This window comes from Acomys russatus, chromosome 10 (assembly GCF_903995435.1).
Source record: "Acomys russatus chromosome 10, mAcoRus1.1, whole genome shotgun sequence".
NCBI lineage: Eukaryota > Metazoa > Chordata > Mammalia > Rodentia > Muridae > Acomys > Acomys russatus.
In genome coordinates this window covers 9,070,384-9,095,315 of record NC_067146.1, presented here as the reverse complement: position 1 = coordinate 9,095,315, position 24,932 = coordinate 9,070,384, and the positions used below count along the sequence as shown (strand labels likewise).

General features: G+C 38.5%; 1 protein-coding gene across 1 annotated transcript in view; it reads left to right on the top strand.

The window, feature by feature from the left end:
• Nucleotides 1-24,932, top strand: part of Exoc4 (exocyst complex component 4) — a 741,149-nt gene that overhangs the window by 94,464 nt on the left and 621,753 nt on the right. The window contains exon 7 of the mRNA XM_051151762.1: nucleotides 12,233-12,410. Within this exon, the coding sequence (XP_051007719.1) occupies nucleotides 12,233-12,410 (178 nt within the window). The remainder of the gene's footprint in view (nucleotides 1-12,232; nucleotides 12,411-24,932) is intronic.

Here is a 24,932-nt window from a genome sequence, read left to right as displayed (position 1 = left end):
TATGGAGACAATGTCTCAAGGAAAGAAAGGGTCACATAGGAAAAAAGTAACTTTCTCATTTGTTCATAGATGTGCATGGGAGATGATGGTAATGCATAAAGGAGATGGTAATGCATAAAGGGCGATGCTTTTCTTACTATGTTACTATGGAGAGTCTTCTGTTTTAACTCAACATGCACACACTTGAAAAACAGACATTAAGTAGGATTAAGGAGAAAGAATACTAATTCAGTCTAGACTTGCTCAGTTTTAATATTTTGGAAAAGCTTATATATTCTATTTTATATTTTTGAATTCATTTTGCATGTCTAACTAACACTGATACTGACTTAAAAACCCCTCAAAATTAATCTTCATGAAATTTATTTAAAAGTACTGTAATTGATAAAGGAAAACCCAAAAAGCCTCAAACTACTATCTCCTTGTCTACCATTGTGGAATTCATCGAAACTGATGGTTGAAGAGCATGGGTTTGTGGAGATCTGGTTGTGTTGGGGCTCCTGGCACCTTACAGGGTTGCCTGCTTTAGAGGAGGATTGTAGTTATGGTGCTTAGTAAGAATATTACACACATGCATCTGTATACCAGCACATTTGTCTATTATTGATGTCTTTGTCAGTCTTCATGTTTTTCATCAGTTATGTAATTCAGAGAAACAAAGGAACGATTCAGAATTGAACTTTACTTTTTTCTTTCTTTGCTTGGTGCCTGGATTTCTGCAGAGACCTTTTGACTCTTTGCTAATGAATACTCGACAATTCTGCTTTGCTATTTGCTCTGTTGTTGCAACTGCCCAGATGAATAGACTGAACTTTCATAGGGAAATACCATTACTATAATATATACTGGAAATAAAGCAAAGGGCACAGATCAATAACTTTCCTGCAGCTCTCATTATAGTTGCCCTAAAAACATTGTGTCTTTCATAGGATTTTGACCTCTTCCTCTTCTATTGCCTCAGCTGTTTCCAGGATTCAAGAGTGCACATTGTATCAGGAGAAGTAGAAAGTTAGCTCCTTGCCCTGGGAAACTCCAAATAGTCCTGTGTTGAAGGAGCCAGTAGCAGGAGCTGTTCTTTCTTTCTCTCCCTTCCCTTCTATGTTTCTCTTTCCTCTGCCTCCCTCTTCCTCCTCCTCCTTTGTCCTTTTTCTTTCTTTCTTTCTTTTTCTTTTTTTTTTTTTTTTTTTAATTTTAAAGGTCTTTCTTTTTCTCTTTCTTTGGTAGGCAGGATATCTTGGATATTAAGCAAACAAATGGTTCATGTTCTGCTTTTTGTCCCCCACCCCCAAATAACATAACCCTATAACATAGCCTAAAATGTATATATTTTTGACTGCAACCCCTTTTTATGAAATAAAATATTTCACTGAAAATAGTCACTTGATGTAAACCATATTACTAGATCCAAGACTCAATTCTTGGGGTGGGATTTCAAATGACTGATAATTCTGAGCTGACTTCTGGTAGCTGGTTTCTGATACTTATAAGGTGTCTTAAAACTTCTCAAGAATTAATTTTCTTGAGTTACTCAGTCATTCAAAAATAATTAGCGTTGTTGTTTCTAGAGGCTTGGAACTTTAAAAAGGATATTACTGAATTATTCCCTGAGGCATTGCTGATGCGTCTGAAAGTTTAGAGGGCTATTTGTGCCATCTGTCTCTGAGGGAAGAAGGACCACAGTGGCTTTCTTAGCACCATCATCACTGTTATAACACCTCAGGACTGCCGTGGCTGGAGACAGCAGAATCTGCTTCCCTTAAGCAAAACCAGAATATAAGCACAATCTCCAACCATTTCCAACATGCACATTTTCTGGCCTAACCCTAACAAAATAACTTACTCAAAAATATTCGTATGCAAATGTAACTCTGAGGCAAGGCTTCAGTACTTTAAGTTTCCCTAGAAGTTTCATTGTTCATCTCCATCTTCTTAAATATATTGTGGTTGTGATGCATTGCAGGCCTCTCTCCATTTGTCTTATGCAAAGAGAGTTAATGTTGTGTGGTATTTTGCTGGAAATGGAGATTGAATGAGGCTGCTGAATTCCATCTTGCTTTAATTTATACAAAGCCAGAATATTTCCTTCATTGGCTTAAAAAAAAAAAAACCATTTTGGCGACCTACTTTTTATTTTATATTTTTATTTATCAAACTATCTATTTTCTATTTATAGGAATATTGTATCTTTTCAGTTCTTTCATTACCTTTAGTGTTTATAAGCGTCTGCACATTGTTAAAGGGCAATGCTCAGCAGCTGTTAGGCTGCTGTTACTAACCTGGTAACTTTAACTCAGGATGATATGTGCCTTGCTAACCTAGCACAACCATTGTTGACCAGCAAAGGCAAAGCCTTGTCTTTAAGATGGCCAGTGTGGCCTGCAGCCTCTGTAGGGTAAAACCAGTTTCTTCAGTTTTTCCTGTCTTATTGCTGATTATTCTCCAAAATCTAGTCAATGAGGTTTACATATCATTTTTGTGTCAAGAAGGCAGAAGAAGTTCCATAATAGTTCATAAATACCAAAAGTGAGAGAAAACACTGAAGGAAAAGAGTGTTCTCGTAAGTACTAAATATTGTCAGGATTAAGGAAATGGGCCCGAGGAGGGGGGTTGGTAATTGGAGTGGGTATGACAGCAACTCTTAGGTGTATATCTGTAGGCAAACGCCCTGCTGAACTGGTAAGCTGTGGGCCAGCGAGAAGACAGGAAGAACTGAATGAGCCGAAGCCCTGACTTCCAAGGGGAACGCTCTCCCTTTCTAGGGGAACCATCTTGCAGTCTTCGTAGACCTTTAATGTAGAGAAAGAAAATTAGATGTCAAGTGTGAGAGCAAAGAAAATTACATGTTTTGTATAAAGTGTTTTTAAGAGGAAAATGTGCGGAAGCTATAAGAAGAAAATACACTTCAATGTTAAAATAGTAAGGTTCTAAGTTCCATTACTTGATCCTCTTCATGTTACAAAATAAATTGATCATCTCATATAAATGATGAATTATTTTATTCAGAAGAAATTACTGATATTGAAATGCTTCTATGGGGGTATGGCTCATCCATGGACATAAATTTTAGTATAGAACAATGTCATAGACCCACAAGGCTTTTAAAAAGTATTTTAATATATGTCCATGTATATTTGGTTATTTATTTATTTTTTATTGTATCTAGAAAAAGTAAAGAGAATGAATTTGCCTCATTTAGTCTCATAATTTTGTACTCTAGTAGAGTGCCACTAGATTATAATAAGTCTTGAATGAAAGAATGAATCCCACACAGAGTAACTATCTGCTGTGGATTAGAACTAAACTAATATGCCAAATAAGTGAGACATGGCACGGTCCTCACAGAGTTTAAAGAGAATAAAGGCATCCTCACATCGTATATTGTTATAAACTATACTAAAGGGTGTAGGAGAAGGTACCAACAAGGACATGTTTAGGTACGTATCAGGAAATGGCTTGTATCGTGGTGATTTTGAAAGCAAAGTGAGGCATGTTTATTGTTTATGCTAGTTGTAGTTGTCCAGCCCATTCATTTGATAGCACCAAATGGCTTTTCTACTTGTGCAGTTGGCATGACATCAACATCTCAAATGTGAGAAGGAAAAGTTCCAGACTCTTGCCTCGTCATTTTCACAGTTTACACTGACCCTGGAGGCTTATTAAATTTTGATGAGTACTGCCAAGTATGCTTTTCTTAGAGATGCGCATATTTCACAGATAATGTTTTGGAGTTGCCATATTCCCTTGCCAATACATTATATTGTCAGATACTTTTATATTTGCCAATCTGAGAGGTAAAAACTGATGTTTCTAGTGTGGCTTTGGTTTGTTTTTCTTGTTATGAGTGAGGCTATAGTTTTCATTTCTGTAACAGTGAGTTGTTGTGATGTCCTGGGTGATGTCTGAATGTAATGGCTTCAAAATAAGCTGGGTTGGCAATAGGTGCCAAAGCCAAAGTCAGACAGAGGATACTTACTGAATCAAGGTGCTGGGTTAAGGGTGACTTATTTATCTTGTTATTTCAGGTTTTGATGTGTATTTTTCTCTGTACATATACAGAGGCCACACAGATTACACACAGCCACTAAATGACTAACAGAGTAGATATTCTAGACCAAGGATCTTGCTAGTCAGAAATGACATACAATTTTGAAAGTCTTGAATCATTTCTCAGATATTATGTTTAATACTTTAGGATTGTAGCTGACAATATATGACTCATATCACAGATGGAACACCATATATGTGAGGACCACTTAATGCATACATGGTTCTGAAGGAGGGCTGCATACATTGGATAGTTATTGTACTGGACTGTAGTGTGTTGTTCATTCCTTTTGTTTCTGCCTGCTATGTGGGTGTCCTGTAATTGGTTGACAGCACATCTTTGTGCTTGTTGAATAATTCTAACACTGATCATTACCCACTTTATAGTTCCGGTTCTTATCAAGGTTAATAGTCATCTTTATTTCCTGCTACCTCCCCTACCTCCCATCGCTCATTTGTGAAGGCTGTAGGGGTTTCAAAACTGCATTGGATTATTCCTATAAAGTTTAAAACATATACCTTTATAATATTTTTAAAATCTGGAGTCTGGAACTCAGTAGGAGGACCTACTGATGTAAAAATATATTTTTATAAAGTGGCTCTGTCTATGTGGAAGCCAGAATTCTCATACACCAAGGGTAACTTCATAGTACACGTACAGTGTTTGTAGCTGGAATCAGGCAAGCGCTTCCTTCTCAAATAATAGCATTTTCTTTCCTGTCTTCTTTCTGTGTTAGTTACTCTCCTCTTGAGTGTCTAATGTGCAGGACTTGGCAGAAATTGGTTACTCTATTTTACAAAAAAGTCATTTAAGAGCAGCTTTGAAGCAAGGTCAGGTCTTTGCCCTTGTGGCTTCTTGTAGCCATTCCCAGGCACTGCATGTAGCGTCTGGACATGCTTGGAATCAGCCAGGGCCTCGATGGGTTTAGATGAAGAGTTAATTCAAATCAAAGCAAGCGGGAAGCAAGTAAATTTAACTTCAGTGATTATGATTCCTTTTGATTGAATCTCTACTTTTGATTACACGTATCAGTGAGGACATGCTTTAAATACACCCGCTATTAAATATTGAAGGGTATGAAGAGCGAACCAGGGACAGAGTGAGGAAACTCTACTATTCTTTAGCTAGCATGTATCATTTATGACTCTATTTCTTTTTAAAACAAATGAAAGAGTTGTTTTTAGCGTGGGGCTTATCGTTAGCTTAGGTAGGTACTTCATTACCATGGATGATCCTAAATCTCTGTACTCGTAGGAAGACTTGAATACATAACAGCCCTATAACAGATGAGGTGACTTAGTAACATCAGTATGTATGCTCAGGTACTTTGTAAACATGAAGTTGGGTAGCTGTGTTTCTTGTTGTACATCGTCCTTTGCTTCTAGTCTCTAGAAAAAGCTCAGGGATTTGATGGATACTTAGACCTGAGGGAGAAGAGCAGGAGAAGGCTGTTTCTCAGAGCAAACGTGAGCACTGATGGAACATGGAGAACTAGGCTTGAAGGAATATAGGATGAGTTACGTTAAGGTCATGTTAACTCTTAGGTATGTTGCTCACTCATGAGAGTAATCCAGGAAACATGCAGGCAAGTCCTTGCGGATGAAGCTGAAGTCACTGCAGTGTGTGCATTTACTACAAGAGACATGAGGATGGAGAAGAATTCATGGCACACTATGGACGAGGCTTTTGAGATGGAGCAACAGGAGAGTAAAGTAGCAGCCTTGGAGTGTGGGTCAGTGAGTGGGTGATTTTTTTTGAGGACAGAACTTCTCCTTGGTCAGTGGAAGCAATTGCTGCAGCTCCTTGAGCAAAGAGTGTCACCTGTATGGAGCAAACTGATTACTGCTGCCAAAGCAAGGGGTGTTTAGTAGCTGACTTGCAATGAAATCCTGTGTGTAGCAAGGAGGCAGGTGCAGTGCAGATAGTTCTCCTGGCACTTGCCAGCCGTGGGTCTCTGGAATTGTAGTCCAAATATCTCTCTCACCAGTACTGATAAATTATTTCCTTTTTTTTTCCCCTAGAAAGAAGCATCAGGATAAATATTTTCCTTTGCTCTGTACTTTTCTGTGAGCTTTAGAGCACTGATTTATAAAGTGGGCTCAGAGGGATGCAATGAGACACTGCAAGCAGAACCTTTAATGCAGGTCCTAGCACATTGTGAGCAGAGTAGAGAGATGCTGCTAGGGTAGCACTCACTATTGTCCTTCTCATCAACGTTATCATTGTCACCATATTTGTCATCTCTATGTCAGCACCAATATCATTCTTACTTTCTCAAGGTTCTCATATAGCTGGACAGCTTTGCTGTTTGCCACAGATTGAGGAAAGATCTCAGGTTGGCATCTTGAATCCTAGACTTTAATAATATTCCAGTCCTACATTTTCATTCTTTTCCCTCATGATTTCAGATAACACAAAATTTGTCCATTTTCTCCATCCTGGACATTTGGGCCGCGTGTTGACAGGAAGATGTGGGTACAAAGAAGCACAAAGTAGTGCTCTGTCTTTTACCTGCATTTCTAGTGCGGTGTTGTCTACCCAGGAGGCTGCACATGCCATTATTTTTGTTTGTTGGTTGGTTCATTTTGATGTATGTACATGTATTCATTCATTATTGTACGTGTGTGTGTGTGAGAGAGAGAGAGAGAGAGAGAGAGAGAGAGAGAGAGAGAGGGAGGGAGAGAGAGAGAGAGAGGAGAGAGAGGGGAGAGAGGAGAGAGAGGAGAGAGAAGAAGGAGGAGGAGGAGGAAGAGGAGGAGGAGGAGGAGGAGGAGGAGGAGGAGGAGGAGGAGGAGGAATGATGAATCCAGGCATCATTTATAAGCATTTGGTTTGGAAAGACTTCAGGAATATAGAGGAATGAGAGAATTCTTTTGGCCAAGTGCCAGAGACCAAAGTGTACTAGCCTAGTCTCTTGGCAGGTAGGGAACTTTGGTTGAGGAACCTGAGTGAAAGTCTCAAGGCTATTCTGTAGATAGCTGGCATTTAAACCCAGCACTCTCATGTGAGTGCTCCACCCTGGTGCCCCTCTGTTCATATTTACTTTCACGATGTTCTTGAAGCATGACGCTGTGCCCTAGGAAAATAAAACGATGAAGCTGTTATTTCTGAATATTAGAAATTGTAGTTAATTGAAATGTAAACCTTTAAGTTTCTGTGGTCTCTCCTGGAAGAGTTTAGTTTCGTAAGAGGAATCAGGTACTTCAACCATCTTGTTTGCCAGATTGCCTATTGTACCTGAGGTAGACGTCTAGAAAGCCAGACAACACTGTGCATCTAAGCTACCTACAATATGTTTTATTTCCTCCTCTGAACACTGTGCAGTCAGAGTGGGATGGAGACTGATTTTATTGGGGCTTTGTTGGGGGTTACCTTCATGCCCAGTGTCTTTTCCTAATCTTGTGTGAGTAGTGGAGAGAGTGTGTGGATATTAACAGCATTCTTATTTCTGGTAACTTTAAATCGGGCAGACTAGCCCCAACCCATGCACTGTTCCTGGGGGCAGTTCCTCGTCTCCTTTTGTTCGTTGGTGCTCAGTGGGAACACCCTCTTCAGTGGGAACACCCTCTTCAGTGGGAACACCCTCTTCAGTGGGAACACCCTCTTCAGTGGGAACACCCTCTTCAGTGGGAACACCCTCTTATTTTTAATGATCTTCCGTTTTAAGGGGAGTGCACCCTAGTAGGGACTGTGCCTTCATTATGAGCCATTTCACTCCTGAGTTCACTTCCCCTGTCTCCCTGAGAGCCTGGGGGAAGTGTAGGCTGTAAACTCCTCATTCCTTTACCTTACCTCTCTGAAACCCCTGACTTTGTTGATAGTTCTCTCTTCCATTGTCTTCTAAAAATGTCTCTGGACTCCTTGCTCTCTAGCATCTTCCTGATCATCTCCTTCAATGCTGTTTTTCCCAGGGTGCTGGCTCTGACCCCCCCCTTGCCTGTCTAACTCTGCAAGGTGTCTCTGCCTTATGGCACTTCTTTCCTTATTTATTTATTTTAAAAATTTTAATTTTATTAATTTATTCAGATTACAACTAAATTGTTATCCCATCACTTGTATCCTCCCATTCTTCCCTCCCTCCTGCTTTCACCCTATTCCCCTCCCCTAGGTCTATGACCGAGGGGGACCTCCTCTCCCACTATATGGTCATAGGCTATTAAGTTTCATCTTGGTAGCCTGCTTATTCTTTCTTTGAGTGCCATCAAGCCTCCCCACCAAGAGGAAGTGGTCAAATTGGGGCACCAGAGTTCATGTCAGAGTCAGTCCCCACTCTCCACATAACTGTGGGGAATGTGCTGTCCATTGGCTAGATCAGAGTAGTGGTTCGATGTTTACTATTGTATTGTCCTTGGTTAGTGCAATAGTTTGAGCAGAACCCCTGGACACTGATCCACCTGTCATAATGTTCTTCTTGTAGATTTCTAGGACCCTCTGGATCCTTCTATGTCCCCATCTCCTGAAGGCTGTAAGTCACTAGATGTATGGCTTTAGGATTGTATTTTGTCCATGGGTGCTTTTCCCTACCAAGTTCTGCCCAATCTAATGGATGAACCTTCTGAAACTGAGTCAAAATGAATGAACATTTACGTCTTAATATCAGGCATTCTGTCAGTGATTAGTAAGACGTAGCATAATGCTGGGCTTTGGTCGCTGTCATTACTGCTTGGTGCCAGCTGCACATCTACACTTCTTTATGAGGTAGTTTCTCCTGCTCTAAAGCCCACTGCTGCACCTGTTCCCGTCTGTGTCCTGGAGATGGCTCATGTAACTTGGCAGTTACCTTAGACTTTTTTCTTTGCCAGAATATTTTCAAAGTTTGTCTTGCTGTCCCATAGATTGTTTCATTTCTTTTTTCTTTTTCTTTCTTTCTTTCTTTTTTTCTTTCTTTTTTGTTTTGTTTTCTTTTTCTTTTTTTTGAGACAGGGTTTTTCTGTGTAGCTTTGGCTGTCCTAGACTTACTCTGTAGACCAGGCTGGCCTTGAACTCACAGTGATCCACGTGCTTCTGCCTTCTGAGTGCTGGAATTAAAGGTGTGCGCCAACCACGCCGGGTCTGATTGTTTCATTTCTTATCTATTATCCAATATAGTACATTTGGTCTGTTTATCAGTTAACAGATATTGGATTGTTTTGATCCTTTGCTTGTAGTCACTAATGCTACTGTGAACATTTGTAGTCAAGCTTTCGTGCGCCTCTCTTTTCTGTACAATTATCTGTGTATTCTAAGAATGGAGTCTCTGGTCCATATGGCAACTCTATATTTAATATTTTGAGAAGCTTTGAAAACTTGTTCTGTGAAGGAAATGCCACTTTCAATCTGACTAACATTGTATAACAGTTCTAACACTTTCTGTTTGTCTTTTTTATTGTTTTATTTTGGTAGACAAAAATGTTTTCTCATTTTGATTTTGATTTTATTTCACTGATAACTAACAATGTTGCATATCTTTGTGTTGCTTAATATGTTTTTTTTAACAACCATATGTATTTAAAGTTTTTCTCTTTAAAAATATATACTATATAAATTTCATATCTATAGATTATAAGCTACACTGGCACACTGGAGGTTTTTTATTTTTCTTTTTTTCCTCTGTGATGCTGTGGTTTATAGTTTTTTTTTTTTTTTTTCATTTTGTAGGATTAAGCTTTCTCATTCTTAATTAAATCATTTGAAATACAAAACCAAGCAAACAAAAAGTAAGGTTTCCTTTTGTAGCTGTTGGTTTCTTCCTATTTACAAGTGTGCTTCTGTAAAACAGGACTGAGTTTTCTTTCTTTGAATGGATTCATGATTCCAAGCAGGTCTCTTCTGAGAGAGCCTTGCTCCTGCTCAGTAAACTGCCCTGGCAGATAAGATGCACAGCCATGGATGACAACAGTCTTGGAGACGGCATTCTATTTAGAGGAGCTGCCTCACTTCCCATGTTTCCGTTCACTTGCTAGTTCATAGCTCTGAACCCAGAATTTCAACCTACTGGAATGCTGGACCACAGTGTACTCTAGACTTCTGAATGTGATCCACTAATGTGTTTTCAATCACTCTAAGTGAAACATGGCCATTAAAGTTTTATTTTGTCAGAAAAGACCTTGGGTGATATGACTACCATCATGACAGAAACAATAATGAAAATAAAGCAATAAGCCAGGTGCAGTGGCTCATGCTTGTAATCCCAGCACTCGGGGAGACAGAGGGAGACAGATTTCTGTGAATTTAAGGCCAGCCTGGTCTACAAAGTGAGTCCAGGACAGCCAAGGCTATACAGAGAAACCTTGTCTTGAAAAAAAAAAACCGAAAACCAACCAACCAACCAGCAACAACCACCTCAAAAATAGAACAGCAACAATAAAACAAAACAAAGCCAACATATAGCAACCCGGAAAGTTCATTATTAATAGAGTTAAAAACAACAACGACAAACCAGTCAATGAAAGTCAATACATTGCTTTAATGTTTCTTTTTTTTTTTTTTTCTGCTCTGAAACAACAGCAATTTTAAATAGGAAGTTCGGTTTTCTACTACTTACGGTGTATGATCTTAGTTACAAGCTTTATAAGTATTATTTCTTAACACTGAATTAACTGTTTAAGCTATTATGCTTAGTTAGCTAATTCTTGTCTCGGCTGGTATTTGTATGGCTCTCCAAAATTAAAAAAAAGTGACACATATAGGTACAAGTCTCAGCTGACATTGAGAAGATAAAGTTATCTTTTCAAAGGTAAGATGGCTCCTGTTTACCTACTCAATGTGTAATTTCTAGATTATACAGGCTGGGAGCATGACATAAATTCGATTGATTCTCTCTCATTGAAATTGCAATGTCAAATAGATATTAGAGTTTTTCATAGAATAGTTATGAGCTGTCACATCGGCACATTAATTACAACAATTGGGCAATGAAGAAGCCATAGGAATAGATAATGTGCTGTGCGTTTTTGAGAGATTATAGTTGTATACTCCACTTATAGCAATAAAGTCTTGTTAATTGACACCGCCATAAAGTGCCTCTGCTTTACTGTTGTACTCTGCAGGCTGACTTATCAGTTTGTTCAGGATCTGGGAGCGGAGAAACGTGCAATGAAGTTCACGTTCTCAGGTTTTTAATCTTCATTCATGATATAGCCATTAAATTTATTCAGCAAATATTTACTGACCATCTTCTAAGTGCTCTTGAGCATAGAAAAATATAGTGTTGAGTCTACGCTGAAAAGGAGACAGTGGAGGAGGGAGGCGGAAAACCTGCATAAAGGTAAATGTGACCTGTACTTGTTCAGCTGCATATATAAGCCACATGTGCCAAGCTCCCTGAAGCCAGGTTGAGCTGTTCTCCAAGCTGAGAGGAGGAAGTAATTCTAGGCCTAAGGGACCAGTACAGCTCTAAAGCTCAACGGTAGAGGAATTACTTTGTATCCATGACAGAAAGCTCTGTGCTTTCTCTAAGTACACATCTGTATTCTAGAAAGGTAGTGAGAGGTAGGTGGCTAAACGCACTGGCTTGGAAATCAACCTTTGTTCTCAGACCGGCTGCTTTGCAACCTCATTTTGTGTCCTTGAGTGTATAGAGTCGATGTAATAGTGTGTGTCCAGCATATCTCACTACGATAAATGAGATAATGTGGATGCCTGAGCTGCTCCCTGTAGTGAAAGTCAGATTGCTTAGCAGGTGTCTATTTTTTTTTTTTCCCAGACACCTTAGGCCATGCATTTGAATGATAGTAAGCACAGCTTCCCATGACTAACAGGATTAGTGCCCTTACCAAAGCACTCTATTTATTGCTAGGGAATAGCATCTTCTGTGTGGCCTTTGAACTGCTGTCGGAAAAATTTGTCAGAATTCACTGGAGACAATCTATATGAATACAGAGTAGTTGTGATCCATAACCTCAAATATGCTAAAAAAGGAGCTGTGTTTATTAGGCTGCTGGTTTAGGGACATTACAATGGATTTATAAATTCTTAATCATCTCCACTTAGTGACAGTAATCTGAGTCTAGATAGATTTAGAAGATTACTTAGGTTGTACAGCTGTTCAAAAGTCAAATCTGTTAGAATGTGAAATTTTACTGTTTACAATGTGATGTGATTCTCACTGGAGGCAATATTTTTGTCTTGCAGGCGAGTGTAAACCATTTGTGTGTGGTTGTGTGCACATCTGTAAATGTTATTTATTTGTTGGTTTGTTTTCCACAGGTTACTTCTAGAACTGCTGGAACTATTGTTTGACAAGTTTAATGCTGTAGCCACTGCACACTCTGTGGTTCTGGGGTACCTGCAGGACTCTGTTGGGACCCAACCAACACAGCAGGAAGAAGAGATCAAATTATACGATATGGCAGATGTGTGGGTAAAGATCCAAGATGTGCTGCAGGTAAGGGCTTTGTACAAAGGCTATCACCCTGATTGGGGGCAACAGTGTAGAGCAATAGAAAACAGTCACCTGGATTATTAAATTAGGAAGCACAAACTTCATGAAGAAGTACTGCTTTTAATGAAAGGGCATGACGTTACTTTCTGCCATCTTTCAAAGGATGTCTAATGAATTTTTATTATTACTACTACTACTACTACTATTATTATTATTAATTATTTTTGGGGTCAGAATTTAAGAAGAAGAGCTGATTCTCAATATGTAACAATCAAGATATAGCCTATCAGGATTTCTACTCATTTGTTCTTCTTTACTTCATTGAAATTAGTCATATATTTAGCTAATAAATCACTTGGAGGAAGATCATGAGTTTGAAGTCATTCTGGGACTTATAGAGAGTTAACTGATGGCCGTTGCTATGAAATGAGACCCTATTGTAAAAGAAAGAGAATAAGGGTGTGCCTGTGTGCGTGGGAGAGACAATAAGTATTAAAATGTTTTAAAGCTATTTTATGAATATGATTGAGCTGAATTTTGCTGGCTGTTTTCTTACAATCACCTTTTCCAGGCATTGGGTTAAATGACAGGTCAGGAGCTTATTCTGAGTGATGAGAATAAATCTATGGTTAGAAGTGTATCACTCTCATTTGTTGGAGATCAAAGGAATTACATTACTGTTTGCTGTGATACTGCTGACATGGCATTTAGAAAGTGCAGTATATTTTTCTCTTTGCCAGCAAAATATATTTGATTTGGCCAGATGAAAATTATGATGCAATTAAGCGTTAGCCAAAACAAGTTAGACATAGCTAAGTAGAAATGGTAATATCTACTTAATATTAAAAAAGGTAAGTACATGTAGGGAGTTGAAAAATGTAACTGTTGGAATGAAATCATTTGCATAGAAAATAGGAATATTTGCAGTGATAAATAAATCATGAATGCAAATTGTAGTCATTTTTGATACTATATGTACGCTCCTGGTAGATTGAATAAGATTGATTCTTAGTAACTCATTTTATAGGCTTATTTTTGGGAGTGAGGTGAAGTGCATTTGCTCTGTTTAGATGAATTGAATCTTTTTTTTTTCTGGATTATTTTTCCTAATATATCAATTACTATGTACCTGTAATAGGTTCTTGAGAAATGTTTGTATATTGGATCCAATACTGGTTATTTAACACTTTCCATCCTGATTTGTTTATAGAAACATTTGCCACATAGAAATAAAACATGGTTTTCATGTTATAAAATAACATGTTAAAACAATTTCAAATATTGTTGGAATTCTAGACTCATACTTCTGGCCATGTTGAAATTACCTCTTGTAGTAATAACTGAATGGTTTCAAATGAATTGATTAGCAGGAAGTGAGGTTTGTTCCACGTGTTTCTTGCTTCCCCTGAATGGTACTTTTCAATCTGTTACCATAGAGAAGTGAAGGCCAAAAGACTCTCTTAGCAGAGGAATCAGGGATCAGAGTTTAGGGATGTAGAGGCTTCTGAAACTTGTGAGTTAGGTACTGAGGAGGAGGAATTTGCATGCAAAAGGAGCCCTAGAAAACTTGAAGATGAGTTACCTGAGCACTTAGTGAAAACATACCACACGCCTTAGCATATAACAAACACTGTGGTGCCCATGGCTGCCTGGAGATTCTGAAAGGATATGCAAATGTTTGGGAATGGGGAGGGAACATGCCAAAGTATGCTGTGGTTTCAGATGTGATGTATGCCTTAGGAACAGCAAACTCCCAAAGTCTCTCCTGAATTGAGCCAATCCACTTTTAAAGTAGCTGACTGGCAGATCTAACTCTCTCCAGAGTAAGATAAAAGAATCCGGATTCCCAATAATGATGCACACTCCCAATATCTAGCATGCAGTAAGAATACTTGTGCAAAAGTATGAAAGTGAGTAACTCATAAGCAGGATAAAAATGGACCAAAATTAGTATCTGAGATGAAAACACCAGCAGATGGAGTAAGTGTTAAACTGTGTACTCTAGAGAGGATCAGTGACCTTACTCATAGATCGGTGCAGCCCAGTCAAACCAAAGCCCATAGTGACAACAGGCCAGACCAAAAGGAATAAAGCCATTAGTCTCCCTGATACAGTTTCTTTCAGTTTAACAACTATGTGGTTGCAGTGGTAGAAGGAGAAGATTAGGGCAGAAAATTATCAGAAGAAATAATGGTCAAAATTGGTAAACATACAGACCTATAAATCAAGAAGTCGAACCAATCCCAAGCAAGACTAACAAAAAGGAAATCAGTACTGGGTATGCTATCAGTTTGCTGAAAACTAAAAGGACAGAAATCTTAAAAACAGCCTGAGAAAAAAGGACATTGCCACCCTTAGGTGACATCACTGACTTTGCCTCATAATCAGCATAAGCCAGAAACCAATGAATTTCATCTTGAAAGTGCCAGGAAAAAAAAATGTCAATCTAGTATATTGTTATCAGTTGAAAGTATCCTTTGAAGTCAAGGTAAAGCAGACATTTCCAGATGAATTAAAGCTGAAAGTATTTAGACCTTCATTTAAGAAATGTAGAAAGTTTTTTGAGCTGAAGGAAAGTGGCACCAGATGGTAATTACAGGGGAAAAATATATGGTTAACAGTGAAATATCATTTTCCTTACTTATTGATTTCTCTATCTTTTGATGAGGTTTCCTTATTTATATTTAAAGGAAAACTAATAGCCATATTTGATAATTTTATAACATCTGAAGTTAATTATGTACCAATAATTTCAGAAACATATTTCTGACAAAAATGTCATGGCATATTTCTTACAGCAAATGTGAAGATGTATAATGTTTAGAATAAACTATGATAAATTCAGAGTATGTAATTTAATCCATAGGGCACTAAAACAATAACATGTATATATATAGCTAAAAAACTTGCCAAAGGAGATAAAATGATCCCCGAATAATTAATTAATTTAAGTGAAATCACAAAAGGAAGAAAAAGAACAAAGGAGAAAGATAAAGAACAAAACCAAGATGATATGGGTAGGACACAAATAAAAAGGTTTATATATGATATAATATACAATTATATTAAATATAAATGACTAAACATCCTATTAAATGGCAGAGATAATATTGGATTAAAGATGAAAAAAACCAAGACACAGTCATGTAATCTCAATAAATGTACTGTATTTTATTTTTATTACCTTTTGAACTTTTAAATAATTTTAAAGTTTTAGGAAAATTTTAAGAATAGTAAAAGACTACCCATATGACTCTTTGTTGAAATTTGCCTTTCGCTAACATTTTATTACTTTGCAAATTGTCCTCACATACAACACACGCATGTTCCCTCTCTCTCTCTCTCTCTCTCTCTCTCTCTCCCTCTCTCTCCCTCTCTCTCCCTCTCTCTCTCTGTCTCTCTCTCTGTCTCTCTCTCTCCCTCTCTCTCTCCCTCCCTTTCTCTCCCTCTCTCTCTCCCTCTCCCTCTCTCTCCCTCTCTCTCTCTGTCTCTCTCTCTCCCTCTCTCTCTTCCTCTCTCTCTCCCTCCCCCCCCCCTCTCTCTCTCTCTCTCTCTGTCTCTGTCTCTCTCTCTCTCTCTCCCTCTCTCTCCCTCTCTGTCTCTCTCTCTGTTCTTTGAAAAACACAGCAATTTATGTTACCTACTTCACATATTCTCATTTATTATAAGATCCAATAATGTAGATAATGTAGCTGTCTATTTTTATTGATATCAAATGAACAGAATAGGACATTTAAATATGACATCGCCATGCATGCAGATGCAGCAATTCTGCTCCTGCAGTAGGTGAGTTCTGTCTTTGTATAATTTAAATTAAAATTGCTAAGTTATTGAACAATAGTGAAATGATCCTAATTTTGCCATGAGAAGATGATTACAGTTATGAGCAGTGCAAATTAGGTATCCTGTCTTCTTTTATTTACAGTGGCTTTAACAAACGCAAGTAGTTCTTATACCTTTGAAAACAAAACTCATATTAAAATTGGTGATAATAAATGAAGAAACTTATATTTCATTTGGTATTAATATATTGAATGTATGTTATAACAATATGTATTTCTGACTTATTAAGCTAGTGATTCCTTCCATAGCTTAACATGGATGATTTGGGGATTGTATTTTCACATCATAGACTGAGATATTTTAGCAGATTTAATGGAATGCAATTTATATGCTGTAAAGTTCATTCATTTAAAGTACAGGTTTTATTGTTTCTCAGCCTATTGGCTAAGGTCAACTATAAAGAACAGTTTTTACAGTGTGTTTATGGAATTGTGCAGCCATAGTCACAGCCTAGTTTAGAAACGTTGTCTTTGCGCCAAAAGGGCATCTTGACTCTATTAGATGTTACTTCTCATCCTCCATTCTAACACTGATATCTGTATCATGGACCCAGAGCCCTCTGATCTTCTTTAGTATAGATCTGTAGACATTTTAATTTAATGGAAAATGCACAGATCTTTTTAAGATATGACTCTAGAAAGGTGCTATTTGTATGCCATTTCTGCTTAGAGTATTCTTAGCATGATGATTGACTGGATCCATGTAGATCCCTTGGGGTAGAGAATTTGGGGAGCCACACCACACAGCACCAACTGCAGCATTGGTCCAACGCTTATGAGATACTATCTGTTAGTAAATAGCACAAAAGGAATGAATGGACAAGGTTATTCAGGCATATGAACAGGAATTTTTAAGTGTAATAGAAGGTTTATTTTGTGGTGTAGAAGAAAAGCTTTGATTTGGTTATAAGCTTTGGAAGACCCTTAGCATCACTGGCTGGTTTGTGAGCTGTCTTTAAGTTTAATGGCTTCTGAAGCTGACTGCCCATCAGATTCACTTAGGGATTGACTTAACCCTACCTGTACCTTTGAATGAGAGTCACTGTGGACAGTAAGTGGATTCTATGCCTTTTAACCCCCTGGTTTATTCATATATATTCATTAACAATCTATTTGTGTGGTCACTAGTTCAGGATATTGACTATCAAAATGCTTTTGAACTGGTACTCAGAAACTCAGAAACATATTACTGAGCATATTTACCCCTGCTTTTGATTTACTAAGACTGTGAGAGCAGGGTGGGCTCTTTGCTTAGGCACTATTGAATCTTTGGGAAGTTTGATCAGGTTAGGATAAGGAAGGAAGGTTAACCAGGTAGCAGTGAAATTGCTGAAAAGACGAGAGGAAGACCATAGAATAAGGCAGGAAAACTGTTTTGGAGGACAGTGGGAAGTCTTTGGCTTATATTACTGTAGATATTGTCTAATGTGAAAAAAATGTAGTCTCTGATGGTGAACAATGCCGAAAGAATGCGCAGATGAAAGAAAGAGTGTGTCAGCTTTTTGAGCATGTAAAGATGAACACATGGTAGTCCATGGACTCTGGCAAAGCCAAGGAGAGCGTCCAACAGTATACATTGTACAGTCTGAATGGTCTTGTACAAGCAATGCCACAGGAGACCCTGGCTGGGAAATGTCTGGCTCTATGGCAGGTTTAGGACAGGGAAGAATTTTCATGTAGAGTTTTATGCATAGGGCCAATTTAGTTTTCATATGCTTCTTGGAAGAATGATCTTTAGGTTAAAATTTGCTGTTGAAGCATGAAATAATTGAAAATAGCAGGCATCTGCATTTAAGCATGAATGAAAGTAAGATGACATGATGAATGGAGTTATAAGTGTTTAGAGTTCAATTTTCAGTGTTTGCTTCCATGGAAAATTTTTTTTTCTAAAAAATTTAAAGAATTTTTAACCATTAAAATTTGAAGAAAAAGAAAATTCTTAGCTTTTAAATATGTAGGCCGTAGCTTTCCGCTGGAACCTGGGCTTCCCTTGCAGGTAGAACCTATCTTTTAGTTGGAAGCTCATTTGCCTCAGCATGTTCGTGACTGGAGACAGACAGCGAGGAGACAGGGCCATTGCTCTCACTGTAACAAGGTGTCAGCCCTGTGACCACACAGTGTTGCACCCCTTTTTTGGCTTTGCACTTTTATGAAACTGTAATAATAGAAATACATGCTTTTACCCTTCTGAGCAGCAGAACTGCTCCTTCCAAATTATCACCTACTTGGTGACATGCCTGTCATACCCATGGCTGCACATTTTCAAGTGTGGAAGACTGGGGTACACTAAAACCACAAAAGTATTCATTTCTTACTAAGCCTTGTGTAACAGAGGAACTAAGAGGGCCACTTTGAACAACCTCATCCTCCCAGCTGTATGATTCTGAAAAGATGTAATTTTTTTATATCTGGTTTCCAAACAAAACTTTCCATTTGGCCATTGTTGGCTGAAATATGTAATTCTTTGGTGTGCTTAATAGTGTCCACAGACTTAGGCAGTGGATCCCAAATGCTTTGCTTTCAATGGCGAATCTTGAACAGCCCATTCGGTTTCTAGTGTCTTGATGTCCTTTTCTAGAGAATGTAAAATTATTTTACTTTGGTACCTGCTGCATTAATGTTTAAATAGTGATAAAATATATCTCACGGAGAGAGAGCTTGGAGTTTGCTGTCAGGGAAGAAAATCCAGGGAGATGATTGGTACAGCTCATGACCTAGAGGAGACTTTCAAGGAGACACACTGTTTCTATTTTGAATCTAGGCCTGGAACTGTGTTATTCTTAGGTTTTGTTGCATTCAATATCTTTGCTAACTGAGGATTCCCCTCCTTAAAGTGAAACTAGCCTTTCAAAGTATCTCAGCCACAAAACTTCAGAGCAGATTATTCAGAAGTAGTGTTTCCTCATTTCTCATACTCAAAAGCTTTAGCTGTTTGTTTGAATAGTGTGGTGAAGCTGTCAGCCTCTGACCTCAGAGTGGGGGCGCTCTTTTTTAAAAGTTTTGTTCTGTTTTGCAGTGGGTAGAATGGCACACAACATGTAGAACTCAGTTAACATTTCAAAGACACTTCACAAACCTTCCTCTAAACTGCAGTCAGTTTGAATAGCACTAAGACTGCCCCTGTTCTGTTTCGTGGTTATTACTAATTCTTATAGCGGAAAGGATGGGCAGCCACGAAGCTGGCTCAGGGCCTTGCACAGATGTGGTAGATGCCAAGGCAAAGTGTTAGGTTAGTGAAGCCTGGTGTATGGGGGGAGTTGATAGACTGAGCCAAACTTCAGAAGACAGAAGCTTGGTAGGGGACACCTCGAGTTGGCGGATGTGCTTGTAAGTTTGTTCTTGAATTTCTAGATACCCACAAAGACCTATTTTGGTCTGATTGTATCTTGGCCTATAGAACCACAGGCAGAAATAACAGGTCTTTCAACCTTGTGTGCCCAAACTACACTTGCCTAGTTTTCTCTGAGATTTTTAGAGGATGAACCAATTGAAGGCAAGTTGTGTCACCATCCTGTTGTCACTGCTTCTTGATATGTGCTCACCAAGCTTTGGCTTGTCTGAACCTGATCACCAGTGTGTGCCCATCACTAACTGATAGTTATAGCCAGAGCACTGTGCTATAGAAGTTCTCATGTGATTTGTATCTTCACTGACAATGATCATGTCTATCAGAGATTTAGAGAATTGGTTAACCTTTAACAGTTTTGTTTTAAAATGTGTTTTTTCCTTAAATCTATTGAATTGTTGAAGAAACATGTGTATCTGATTTCTTGACAGTTGTGATATTTCTTTAAAACCTGATTCTCTGTTGGTGAAGACAGAATTATTTGCAAACTTTATGGCCTTAATCATTCACATTTTATTTCCCATAATTTGGTGAGTTAGGATGTCACAAACATGCAACTGTATGGTGATTCTGCATTCCATGGTGCCTGGCTGTTCACCATGGAATGGTGACTGTAGAACGTGCAGGACACTTCAGCATGTGACTGGCACCTTTGTGTTTCTACACGGCCCCTTTCAGTCTGACTCTACAGGCTGTTGGACTCATAAACATGCTTGTTGGCTTCAGTGGGACTGTTCTGCAGGGTAAGCTTGGAGGTCTTTTCAGGCTCGCTGTTGGATATGACATTAACTACTTTCTTCAAGTTGATGGTGTGGTTTGGGTTCAAGAGGAAGGAGAACACTAACAGAATATTTGGGTGCAGTTCAAGAAAATGGAGAACAGTAGCACAGTATTTACCAATATAGATTGGTTTAAGCTTTCACATTACTGGGGAGTCATTGATGGTTTGGCCAATAACTTTGATGAGGTCACCTGAATATTCTGAGTGTTTTGCTAATTCCATGCTCTTTAGGCTTTCTTCCATCTTTTTGTCCTTTCCAGACTGACTAGTCACCAGGATAGCTATGACCTCTCCCTTTCTTTTCTGTTTTCCCTCGTTTTAGAGGGAATTGTTTTCATTATATACTTTGATTCATTTGTCATTGGCAGATAGCATAACATCTTTTTATGGTCACCTTTCTTTCATCGATGCACAACTTTTGTTTTGTTCAGTATTTTTCTTGTGGTGGAGTGAGAACCAGCCCCTGGGCAGCCATGTTGGTTCCCCTACTTCTGCTCTTGTTCTGGAGCCATAGTGGAGTATACAGTGGAGGGATATTATTGGTGTGTTTGCTATATTGTGAATAGATGTAATGTTTAACTTAAAGGAGAGTGGAAGTTAGAGTCCTTAGCCTTAAAGATGAGGTGAAAGGTGATATAGAACCTGCTGTTGCAAAATTTCATGTGGGCAAAATCTCTTAGGGCAAGTGAGTAAGATATTCAAAGCAGGCACGCTTCTCCCTGTTGCTGTGGTTAAAAGGTGGCAAGGAACCCATACGGTAGCTGGAGAGGATCCCATATTCTACTGAGTCCCATTATTTGGTGTGTTTTAAGTGTATATGTTGCTGAATTCTTAATTCTGTTTTAGTCATGCATATTTTATGTGCTTCATCTACATTTTTAAAACAGTGATTCTGCAGGGGTACATAGCTACAATTATCGGTGGACTTTGTTTGAAGTGTGTGGGCCCCCCTGCCCCGCCCTGATTTTTGGAATTTTAACGAATTCTAATATCTATTCTTCTGTTTCAGAGGCAGGATTAGCAAATGCTATAGTTTCAGTTATATTAAAATCAAGACTATTGATATATGACTTTCCTGGGTGCCTTTGCCCTGTATGCAGGCCATTTATATAGCCCAAAGGAAGGGTTCCATCCAAGTTTGGCTTGGTGAACCTATCAGTTTATTGTAGTTTACAGTAGTATGGACAACTCATGGGCAGCTATACCACCCAAAGCTCCCACTTCCATCTCAATCAGTTGTTTAACTCTTATATGGTACTGATTGGCAGCCCAGGGAGAAACCAGATCTCCAAAGGCCTCCTGATGTTGTTCTTCATGAGCCACATGACACCCACCTTCTAGAAGGGAACATGGATAGACCTGATCTCATGAGCCACATGACACCCACCTTCTAGAAGGGAACATGGATAGACCTGATCTCATGCGGCTGTCCCGTGTGGATTGTCACAGCTCTTTTACGGTCAAGTCCTATCCAGAGGAAATAGCTACATTATACTTGTGAACAGCAGTCTTGACAATGAAAAAGATATACAAAATTGAATTTGGATTACTTTTTAAAGACTTATCAGTCCTGTACATTTGTAAAAGTTTCTGTACTTTATGCTCGTATAGCAAATGGTGATAGGATGAAGAAAGTCCTTGGAGGTGGAACAGAGCATCAATATATGCACTTAACAGGGCTCAGAAAAATTAGGCTGCTATGTTATAATTGATCTTCATTTGAATATTTTGGTGAATTTCATAGTAGCAGCCTAAAGATAGCAAACATAGGTACTTCATGCTTATGATCTGAGTAGGTGATAATGCTCATAAATACATTCATTTATCCAGGACAGCTTTTGACTGGAAAACAGTACCATGATGTAATAGTTATTGTCTTGTGTCTGTTTTTGAAATGGAAGCTTTCTAGGTTGCTTCTTTCTCTTTATTCATATTTATTTTATGTGAGCTTTTTTCTGTTTATATTAATGGATCAGTGTGTATTTTCCCACACTCATTTCATGTTATTAGGGTAAAAATATATTTCTTCTAATATTTTTTATAAAATCATTTCAGAAATAATTTTGATCTGTAAGGCAGTATACATATATATATACATACATATGTACATACATACATACATACATACATACACACACACACACACACATACACACACACACACACACACACACTGTGGGACCTGGGGACATGGCAGGTTGTTTTAGTTTGTTCTCTAAGAAAATATTCCCACCATTACTACTAAGCAACAACAAACCAACAACAAACACATAAAACCCAGGGTTGAACAATGTCTATATTATGGAGATTTTTGGATAGTTTGTGTATTTGGCTCTTTAAGCACTAGCTGCTATTATTATTTCTCTAATTTTCTACATTATGAAAAATTTTAAATGTGTTCAGACATAGTGCAATAGATTTTCATGCATCCATTATCCAACTTCACAGTTACCGGATTATGGCCAATATTGTTTATTTTTTCCCAGCTATATTCTTTCCTCTATTTTGAAACAATCTTAAAGATAATATTCTTTTGTTTCTATTTCAATAAGTGTCTCTAAAAGATAAGAACCATTTTTATAAAAACATAACCATAGCTAACGCCAAAATTTCCTTATCAAGCATTCAGTAATACTTAGTTTCAGTTGTTCGCATGCAATTATTATATGCCTTTCCATTTGTGTGATTCACAATTGTGTGATTCCAAATGAAGCTGGAATATGGTTTGCTGAGTTTCTTAAGACTTCCGGTCTATACACTCTCCTTTATTATATTTTATTTTTCATCCCTTGGTGGTTATTAGTGAAACTTGATCATTCAGTCTGCAGAACTTCCTATAGCCCGCTTTTGCTGATTGATTAGTGTTATTTCCTGTTTCCTTTTGCCTTATAACTTGAAGGTAAGGCTTGATCAGATTTAAGTGGATTTGAGGTGTCACATTTACTTCATAGATGGCAATAGATGCTCTTGATTTTTTGTTAAAGGACTAACATGGTTAAAGTAATATTTTTTGGATGATTAATCTCGCAATAATGTTCAGAATGAATCTGTGGAGAAGGAAATAGATGGAGAGAAACCAGTCAGAAGACAAGTTCATTTAGTGTCGCTGGAAAAGTCTAGGCATGAAAAAAAAAAAAAAAAAAAAAAAGGAGGTAGAGACTAGAGAAAGTTGTGAAAAACAAATGGCTTTCCAAAATCTGTTTGCAAGAATTCTAGCACATGAAGCTCCCCAAGTCAGGGTGAAAATTTTAAACCAGGTGATTGAGAATTAGGGCAGAAGGATGGTGGCTTGTGTTTTCATAAAGTTGAGGCGTTGACAGATACACCTGTAGAACTGTTACAAGGAGCTTGATTGGACATGGGAGGCCGGGGTAAGAGACAAAATTTGAGGTCTGTCTACATGCTGAGCATAGCTGAAATTATACAAGAATGGAAGGACTGACTGAGGACTCATCGCCTCACGTAGTCTGTAGCCTCAGCTCTGTGGAGTTGTCACCAGGCACGGTCTCTGAGGCTGGAGCATCCTGTGATGTTGCCACAGTTCCCTCGTTTTTCTGCTACATGCTTGTATCATACGCACTGATTTGGAACACGCATGGAAACGCCAGCCAGTTAAGCGCTGTCTTCCAGGGGCTGGTGTTTTCTCTGGCCCCTTTTGGAGGAGGTCTCGGCTAGATCCGTAAGTGAGCCTGGAAGTGCTGAGAAGACAGTGCATTTGAGATGCTGTGGCTGGGGGAATGGACACACTTCCCTAGTGTTTTGTATTTGCCCTGTAATTCCTGTGCTCACCTGCCTGGTTTCCCTACATCTGAGGACCTGTTTGCGAGACCACAGGTTTCTTGATGTACTCTCTTATAGAATTTAGAAATTGGGATTCATTAAACATGTCGCCACTAACTAAAAGGAACCTAAGAAAAAATATTCAACCAAAATACCTCTTAAGCTGCTTAACAGTATCTGCTTACTCGTGTCTTTAGATGCCTTTGACTGTTGTAGAAAGATGACACAATACATTTTTGCTACCAAATCTATACATATAATTCAAAGTTCAAAGAAGGGTGATCCTTCTTTATTGTTGTGTTCAAATCAATCATCTTCATTTTTTAAAAAAATTATTTTTAATTTATATATTCACTTCACATCTCTATCATAGCCCCCTTCCTCCTCTCCTCCTGGCCCTTCCCTTCCACCCTCTTCCCCCATCCACCCTCCCCTTGTCCTCTGAAAAGGGGAGCCCCCCCCAACCCACTCCAGCACATCAAGTCTGAGCTCATCAGGACTGAGCATCAGGACTGAGCTCATCCTCATCCATTGAGGCCAGAGAAGGCCGCCCTGTTAGGAGAAGTGATGGAAAGTAGGCAACAGAGTCCATGTTGTAGATAGTACCTGCTCAACTTACTGGGGGACACATATGAAGTTCAAACTGCCCCTTGGCTACATATATGTAGGGGGCCTAGGTCCAGTCCATGCATGTTCTTTGGTTGGTGCTTCCATCTCTGTAAGCCCCCATGGGTCTAGGCTAGTTGACTCTGTTGGTCTTATTGCAGAATTCTTGT